This window comes from Pteropus vampyrus, unplaced genomic scaffold, assembly GCF_000151845.1.
Source record: "Pteropus vampyrus isolate Shadow unplaced genomic scaffold, Pvam_2.0 Scaffold61, whole genome shotgun sequence".
Classification (NCBI taxonomy): Eukaryota; Metazoa; Chordata; class Mammalia; order Chiroptera; family Pteropodidae; genus Pteropus; species Pteropus vampyrus.
In genome coordinates, this window is record NW_011888842.1 from 7,745,406 (window position 1) to 7,754,972 (window position 9,567).

At 37.5% G+C, this 9,567-nt stretch overlaps 1 protein-coding gene across 1 annotated transcript; it reads left to right on the forward strand.

Annotated features, from left to right (window-relative positions):
• Positions 1–1,823: 1,823 nt before the first annotated feature.
• Positions 1,824–2,768, forward strand: LOC105292706 (olfactory receptor 7D4-like). The gene has a single exon (XM_011361041.1). The coding sequence runs from the start codon at positions 1,824–1,826 to the stop codon at positions 2,766–2,768; it is 945 nt and encodes a 314-aa protein (XP_011359343.1).
• Positions 2,769–9,567: the final 6,799 nt, after the last annotated feature.

Genomic DNA, 9,567 nt, shown 5'->3' on the forward strand with positions numbered 1-9,567 from the left:
GACAACCTGACTGACTCAGTTTCAGTCAGCTGAGTCCATGGTTCAGTCGCCTGTGGTCAAAGAGCCCAGGTCATATTTCATGCAATTTACCATCTTGCTGACTATTCTCCCATCACCCTGGTCTTCCCATGCTGGCCGAGCCCTTTTTACTAGCTCTGGACTTTCACGTATGCTGGAAAATCTATATCCTTACTTTTCTTCCTTTTATTCTTGATGCTGCTAATTACTAATTTGGCTCCTGAATTATATTTACTTTTCTTGAAGTTTTCCCTGAGCTCTAATCTAAATTTGGCCCTCCAATTATATTTTCTCAGTGATAGTCTCTTTTATTCAGTACGAATCAGAGCTTCTTACTGTATGTTTACCTGTTTAATTGTTTATTGTCAGTATTGCCAATTAGCTTGTAAGCACAGGGACTGTGCCTGTTTTGATTAACCCATAGGCACTCCTGGCATAAGGTAGGCAATCAATAAATATTTGAATAGATGAAAGATCACAAACATGGCTCCCCAGACCCACTGCGGAGGCATCTAAAAGATGTATCTACTCCATGGAGTTATATTCCCAAAGTAGTTGACAAATATCTATAGCAATCATGAGAAAATAAAGGTCTGCCTGCCTTAGGAGGTAGAACTGCATAATGGAATAACTTCAGGTTTGGTAGAAGAGAGATCATAGTTTTAATACTGACTTATCTTCTTATTAGCTGTCTGATCTTAGGCTGGTCAGTTAGCTTCTCAGAGCTCTCTGTTTCCCGATATGAAAAGGTAAGGTAAATATACTTAGCATGCAGTTTGTATGGATTAAATGACAGACGTCATTGGCACACAGTAAACACATCGTAAATGATTTTATACCTACGATCCTGCAAATGGTCCCTGAAGCCTTTGCCTTTTTCATTCTCCTTCTAGGAATAACTGAGAGTTACTCATATCTCTGGCACCTCTCTTCTCAGTCTTCTTGTGTTTACAGGACATTCCAGAAATTCTGTCATTTGAGAAATAGTCTAGAGATCATTTCTTTGATTCTCTTAGCTATGTAATTTTTAAATGGTCCCAGTCGATAAAGGAAATCACCTTAATTCTTTCCTGTTTATTTCAGAGAAGTTTACTATTTCTATCTCTGAGGCTACAGCTGCTGGAGGAGTGAAAAGCTTTTTGCTCTAGAGCCCAGATCCACCCATTACAGTTACCTGGGCAAGTCACTAAACTCTCTAATACACAGCCGAAGCCATCCACTTCACTCTATCCCCCTACCCTGAATCCCATATGTGTTTTCTTGCTCCCTGTTTACACTCATGTCCCTACAATCCTTCTCTCCACAGTAGCAGAATGATCTTTTCATACCAAAAATCAGATAATGACTGTTGCTTAAACACCTGTCCTTGCCCTCGGGCCTCTGTACTGAGAATATGGACTCCATGGTCTTATGTGACCTCCTCCTGCCCATCTCCTCAGTCTCTTCTCCTACTACGCTCCATTACTTGAACCATACTTGCCTTCTTCCTGCTTCTCCAAACACATGTGCTCATCCCATATTTGCAATTACTGTTCCCTGTATCAGAAACACAATTCCACTCAATTCTTTTCTTGGCTGGCTCCTTGCTATCCATTCCTCCATAGTTCCTTGCTGACCACACATTTAAAGTAATCTGCTAGTTATCATATTTTGTTTATATTTTAGCACTTTTTTTTTGGTTTGTTTGTGTGTCTAATATATGTCTCCCGTGATTAGAATATTATCTACACAAGAGCAGAGACTTTGCTGTATTTGGTAGCATTGAAGTGTTATCTCCCATTTTACTCCTAGGTTACACCAGCAGCATGAAGCCAGGAAACCGCACATTTGATGTCTCTGAATTCCTCCTCCTGGGCCTGTCTGAGCAGCAAGGACAGCAGCCTCTCCTCTTTGGCATCTTCCTGGGCATGTACCTGGTCACCGTGGTGGGGAACGTTGTCATCATCCTGGCCATTGGCTCTGATCCACACCTCCACACTCCCATGTACTTCTTTCTGGCGACCTTCTCCCTCACTGACCTATGCTTATCATCTACCACAGTACCCAGAATGCTGGTGAACATTCAGGCTCACAGGCGTACCATAACCTACACTGGATGCCTCTCTCAGATTTACTTCTTCCTGTGGTTCATTGGTCTAGATGTTTTCCTCCTGGCGGTGATGGCATATGACCGGCTTTTGGCTATCTGCTACCCCCTTCACTATACCTTGGTCATGAATCCCAAATGCTGTATCCTGCTGGTGGTCATGTCCCTAATCCTCGCTCATTCATACTCTCTAACCCACACCCTTCTCTTGGCTCAACTATCTTTCTGCACTGACAACATCATCCCCCACTTCTTTTGTGAACTTCTCCACTTGTTGAAGCTCTCTTGTTCCAATACTTATGCCAACCAATGTGTGCTGATCTACTGGGGAGGGGCATTAACCATCCTGATCCCCTTGCTAATCATCATTTCTTATGTCCGGATTGTGGCTGCCATTGTGAATGTCCCATCGGCAACGGGGAAGTGGAAGGCCTTCTCCACCTGTGGCTCCCACCTCTCCGCAGTTTGTTTATTCTATGTGTCTGCTATTGGGGTGTACTTCATTCCCTCCACTGCCGATTCTGCCAGCAAGGACAGGATTGCGGCAGTGATGTATGCTGTGGTGACTCCCATGCTGAACCCATTCATCTACAGCCTGAGAAACAAAGACATGAAGAATGCCTTGGGGAGACTCCTGAGTAGAAGGGCAATGATATTCCCATGAGACCAAAGGCATTATTTTTGAAATTTAGGGGAAGTCAACTCAGAGTTATATTGGTATCTATGTCCAAATCCTGCATCTGCCACTTGATAGCTTTCTGATTGAGATCAAATTATATAACCTTATTGAGCCACAATTTCCTCACTCATCGAAGGAGGTAATAAAATATTCTCTGTCATGCAGTGTTTCTGGGTGAGTTAGAAGGAAAACAAAACCCCTATCTTTCTATATGTAAATGTACTCGTTCCAGGTTATATGCTTAGATCTTCATTATCTTTGGCAATATTCGACATATTCCTTTGAGGTAAATATTTTCTTTGTGCAGAAGAGAAGACAAAGTTTCAAAAAGGTTAAATTATTTGCTTGAAGTTACACAGCTAGTAAGTGGCAAAGCCAGAATTTAAACCCAGATATCTGATTCCAAAATGAAAACACTTAATACTATGCTTAAATGGACGTGAAACCCACATATTCCTCTCAGTCACTAGTGTCCTCTCTTTTCTTGCTTCTCTCATACTATTGACATACACAGTTCCAATTAACTTCTTCCAATACTAGCAAATGTATTGAAGATGAGGCAAAGCAAATAAAAACCTAGAGGATGGAAGTGTAAACAGCCTCAGAGATTCTAGTATCTCCCCAAGGGAGCACACTCTCTGCTTGAACATGAGTCTCTAATTAGAAATGGCTAATGAATCAAGCCACATGATCAGAGAGGAGGGTTCTTGACCACATTACTTGGGGCTCTCATGTATCTTTTACAGAAACATTATTCTTCAGTCCATGTTTAGATCTATTTTAAAAAATAACTGCATTAATTTTATTATTGCATCTCCCCTGTGAATACTGCTTAGACTATACCTAAGCCCAACAACCTGAAGAAGATTTTTCAGTAACCCACGGGAGAAATTTTGTAAACTGCACTACACTCTGTCAGTTTCTTTCCTACATAACTGTGGTTCTACTGAAATCTCGCTGACGAGCTCAGATTTTTAAATAGTTTTTTTAAAATGACAATAAGACTTTTGTTGGAGTCAGAAATACTTGAGCTTATATATTAGATCTACCACTGTATGACTGTCAGCAAGTTATTAACATCTGAGTCTCAGTTTCCAAATATAAACAAGTGAATTTAATATTAACTATAGTAACTAGCATGTACTGCTGTTGTGAGAATTCAAAAAGATAACACATATAAAGTGTTTAACACAATTTTAACGTATGCTATAATCTGTAATTACTGCTTAGAATACAAATCATACCCAATTTTCTCTTCTCAATCTTCTCTTCCCTTCCACTCCTCTCAAAGAGAAGCTTGACATTTGCCATTTTAAATGCACACGGTGACAAGTCCACCCTAACCTTTATCCTAGCAAATGAATCTCTAGCACTAGGAAATTGCCTCCACCTTTAAAAAATACTGGGGATGTGTCCTAATACTGATGCTTTATCATGGCCCTGGCCCATCTTCTCCTTGAATAGTGCATGCAGTTGTAATTATCTGCTATTACCCTGCCTTCTCACAATGGCATCACCACATCCCTGACTTTTCCTGCTGCCAGAAATCTAGTCAAATGTCGATTTCACCACCGTTTCTTGCTTTCTAGTGTTTGAAGATAAGCTGAATCATTAGCATGCAGTGACCAATGAATTAATGGCCAGGGATCATTTTAAGTGGCTGCTTCCAGTTTGCATACATTATAAATTTGACATCAAGGAAATGACTGGAGACTCTGAGATCAGGGACATTAGATTACCATGTCACCTCACCTAAGGGCAATAGCTGCTCATTTTCCTATCTTGACATAAATCTGTACCTTTCTGTACCCATTCCATATTCTATTCCTTCTGCCTTGAAAAACTTTCTATTTTCTGTTTTGCAACAACCTACCCTCAATTCAAGACCCATCACGGATGTTACCTTTTGAGTGAAGTCTTCCTCCTGGATTCATCTTACCACAGGAAATTATTAATTCACGTCTATGTGTACCCACAGATCTTTGCAACTTTCTTTATAAAACATTTGTCTCACTCTATCATAAATGTCTGTTAATATTTATGTGTATGAGGGGCATATATACTTAGCTGCTTGAGGATAGAAATAGACAAATGAATAGAACAAGATAGAAAAGAATACTCAGAAGTAAAAATTTAGTCTGTGATAAAGATAAAATTTCAAGTTGCTTGTATAAATGTGCATTGACATTTGCTATTTTAAATGCACAGGGTGACATGTCCACCCTAACTTTTGTCCCAGTGAATGAATCTCTGGTACCAGGAAATTGCCTCCAGGTTTAATAAATGTACTGGGACAAATGGGTAGTTACTCGGCATGTAAGTACTAGAAGGAAACACGATAAATTCTTCTTTAATTTCAATGTAGAAAACAGCTTTTATTCAAAATCAAGAGGTAATAAAATTTTGATAAACTTGACTATGTATTTAAAACTTTTCATGACAGAAAGTGAGAAACAACTGACACACGGAAAAGATATTTTCACTGCATATCACGAATAAAGACAAATGTCACTTAAACCAAGAGACCAAACAAACATTACCAGTAATAAAACATACCAACACTATTTACTTTCTAATATGATATAATAACAAGGATATAATTATGCTTTTGCAATATATCACAATGGTATAATTTGAGTTTAATCATGAGGAGATATCTGACAACTCCGAATTGAGTTACAGTCTACAAAATAACTGTCTGGTGCTCTTCAAAACTGTCAAGGTCATGAAAAACAGAAGAACTATACAAAATTAAAGGAAATTCTAAAGTGAAATGCAATATGTCATCCTAGGGTGGATGGTGGACCTGAAAGAGGACATTTCTGGACAAGTGACACAATTTAAATGAGGTCTGCTGAGTATTTAATAGAATATTATCAATACTAATTCCTTGAATTTGATAATTGCACTATAGTAATTGAGGAAGCTGGTTATAAGGTAAATAAGAAGGCCTTTTACTAGTTTTTGCAAAATTGTGCAAGTCTAAAATTATTTCGTGATAAACCGTAAAAATTTAAAACCAGAAATTAAAGAAGGAATTAATAATAAAATATGTAGGGAAGCCATAAATATTTGAAAATTAACAATCACACTTCTAAAAAAAACACATAAGACAATATTTGAATTTGCAAGATATTGAAAAGACAACATATCAAAGTTGACGAGCTTCAGTTAAAGCAACGCTTTAATGAAAATTTATCACTTAAATCCTTACATTGAAAGAGGAAAAATGCATCAAATAAATGATATAAGGTTCTACATTAGGAAGCTATAAAAGGAAGGACAAGACATACTAAGCATAAACAGAAGGAAAAAAAATAATAAAGATAAATGCAGAAGCCAATGAAATACAATACTGATAAAAAATAGAAATAATTAACAAAAATGAAGTTGGTTTCTTAGAAAGATCAACAAAATTGATAAACAGCTACTAGACTAATTGGGAAAAATGAGAGAAAACAAATTAATTAAATCAGGAAGGAAAGGATTATCACTGCTAAGTAATGAAATAAATTCCTTGAAAAACATAGCTATTCAAAACTGACACAAGATTGGATAGCTCTATGAATACACTTATAACCATTTAATTGTACACTTTAAATGCATGAATTGTACGACATGTGAATAATATCTCAATAAACAAGTTACCAACAAAAAATTAGGTGGTACCTCATACCTGTTAGAATGGCTATCATCGACAGCACAAGTAATAACAAGTGTTGGAGAGGTTGTTGGGGAAAAGGAACCCTCATACACTGCTGGTGGGAATGTAAATTGGTACAGCCACTAGGGAAAATAATACAGAGATTCCTCAAAAAATTAAGAATAGAATTACCATATGACCCAGCAATCTCTCTCTTGGGTATTTACTCCCAAAATTTGAAAACATTTATCCATAAATATATATATGTACCCTGATGTTCATTGCAGCTTTATTCATGGTGGCCAAGACATGGAAATAATTGAAGTGTCCTTTGATAGATGATTGGATAAAGAAGATGTGGTACATATGTACAACGGAATATTACTCAGCCATAAGAAAAGATGAAATATTGCCATTTGTGACAACAGGGTGGATCTTGAAATTATCATGCTAAGTAAAATAAGTTGGATAGAAAAAGTTAAGAACTGTATGATTTCACTCATATGTGGGATATAAAACTGAAAGCAACAAATGAACAAGACAAACAAAAACTTATAGACAGAGACAACAGTTTAGTGGTTACCAGAGAGAAAGCGGGGAAGTGGTGAGATAAATAAGGGTAAACGGGGTCAAATACATGGTGATAAAAGGAGATTTGACTTCACGCAGTGAACACACAATGCAATACATGTGTGATATATTATTGAATAGTACACTTGAAACCTATATAATTTTATTAACCAATGTCAGCCAATAAATTTAATAAAAAGATAAAGTAATTGTTGCTAAAAAAAAATTAAGTGGTATAACAGCAAACTAAAGATACAGAAAATAAGATTAGTGAACTCATAACTGAATCGTAAAGAGAAAAGAGACGGAAAGAGAATACATAACAGAGCCTAAAGACCATCAGGAAAACAGCGGAAAACCAAAGAGAGAGAACTCTTAAATACAGCAAGAGGGAGTTAATGCAAAAGTAGCAAGAACAAAACTGAAAGCTGATAAAAGTGGAAATACAAATACCACCATACCCCGACCTCTGGTGAAACAACGCTCAGTTACATTTTATATGGCTTCTCAGAGGGTATCTAGAAGGATTGAGTACAGTTGCTCATCCATACACTGTTGCATCCTTCATTGGCTTTTCTCTCTGTTCTTCTTCCTCGGTCGTGTTTCCTGGGATCATCTCTAAAATGGCTTGCTTATATCCAAGTCTTTGTCTCAGTATCTGCTTTGAAGAAACCTAAATGAAGGCATATGGTTGCCAAATTGGCTCTAAAAACAAACATCTTAGTATAGGGCTCTGTAATGGGGTTCCTTGCTGTTCACATGGTAACTTGGACTGCAGTGGTGGTGATGGGCGAGGCAGTGTAAACGCCTAGTATGTGTACCTTCACAGTAAGAAAGACTCTCTGTGGTGGTGGACTGCAACCAGACAGAGGTAGAAGGAAAGTATCGGATTATGCGATAACTCCATCACTTAAAACTTAAAGGATAAGTCTAAGGATTGTGAATTTAGTTTGCTTTTGTTCTTTTTCCTAGACATACAGGAGAAGGATGACAGACTTAGCTCAGCCAGCTATCCACTAAGGCATGCTGTGAAAACCAACGGCTCCACATAAGCATTTAAAAAAAAAAAAACCCAGCAGACATTACTATACCCTACAATGAATCAAAATGTCAAATCACTACATTGTACACCTGAAATTAATATAACCAATATAAGATTGTATACCAAAAAAGAAAAAAAAAGAAAATATAAAGCCCCCCCCAATCTCCCCAAAATTAAGAAACCAGCCGAAGAACAGCATGTATACTGAAAATCAGCCCTAGAATTTTTTTTATTAAGTTTATTGGGGTAATATTGGTTAATACAATTATATAATTTTCAGATGTACATTATCACTTGACATCTGTATATTCTATTGTACGTTTATCACCAAAAGTCCAGTTTCCTTCAGCTACCATATATTTGATCCCCTCTACTCACTTAACTCTCTCCCTAGCCCCCTATATTTGACCCCCTTTAGCTGTCTACCTACCCCTCCTCCCCGATCCCCTACCCTCTGGTCTATAGTTCATGTCCATGAGTCTCTGTTTGTCCTGTTCATTTGTTGCTTTTAGGTTTATATCCCACATATAAGTGATATCATGTGATTTTCTACTTTTTCAGTCTGGCTTATTTTGCTTGGCATGAGTATCTCGAGGTCCATCCATGTTGTCACAAATGGCAGTATTTCATCTCTTCTTATGGCTGAGTAATATTCCATTGTATGTATGTATTACAGCTTCTTTAGTCAATCATCTATCTTAGGACACTTCGGTTGCTTTCATGTCATGGCCATTGTGAATAATGCTGCTATGAACATTGGTGTGCAAATACCTTTTTGGATATGGGTTTTCAAGTCTCTGGGGTAAATACCCAGTAGAGGGATTGCTGGATCATATGGTAGGTCAATTCTTAGGTTTTTGAGGAACCTCCATACTGTTTTCCATAGTGCCTGTACCAATTTGCAGTCTCACCAGCAGTGTGCGAGGGTTCCTTTTTCTCCGCATCCTCTCCAACATTTGTTATTACCTGTTCTGTTGATTATAACTATTCTAACAGGTGTGAGATGGTATCTCATTGTGGTTTTCATTTGCATTTCCCTAATAGCTAGCGATGTGGAGCAACTTTTCATATATTTGTTGGCCATTTGTATGTCCTCTAGGGAGAAGTGTCTGTTCAGGTCCTCTGCCCATTTTTTGATTGGATCATTAGTTCTTTTGTTGTTATTGAGTCATATGAGTTCTTTGTATATTTTGGATATTAGACCCTTATCAGAGGCATTGCTTACAAATATATTTTCCCATTCGGATGGTTGTCTCTTTACCTTGTTGACAGTTTATTTGCTCAGCAGAAGTTTTTTAATTTGATGTAGTCCCATTCATTTATTTTAGCTTTTACTTTCCTTGCTTTTGAGGTCAAATTCATAAAATCCTCTTTAAGTCCAAGGTCCTTGAGTTCAGTTCCTATGTTTTCTTCTATGCATTTTATTGTTTCAGGTCTTCTATTCAGGTCCTTAATCCATTCTGAGTTAATTTTGGTGTGTGGTGATAGACAACAGTCTAGTTTCATTCTTTTGCAGGTGGCTTTCCAGT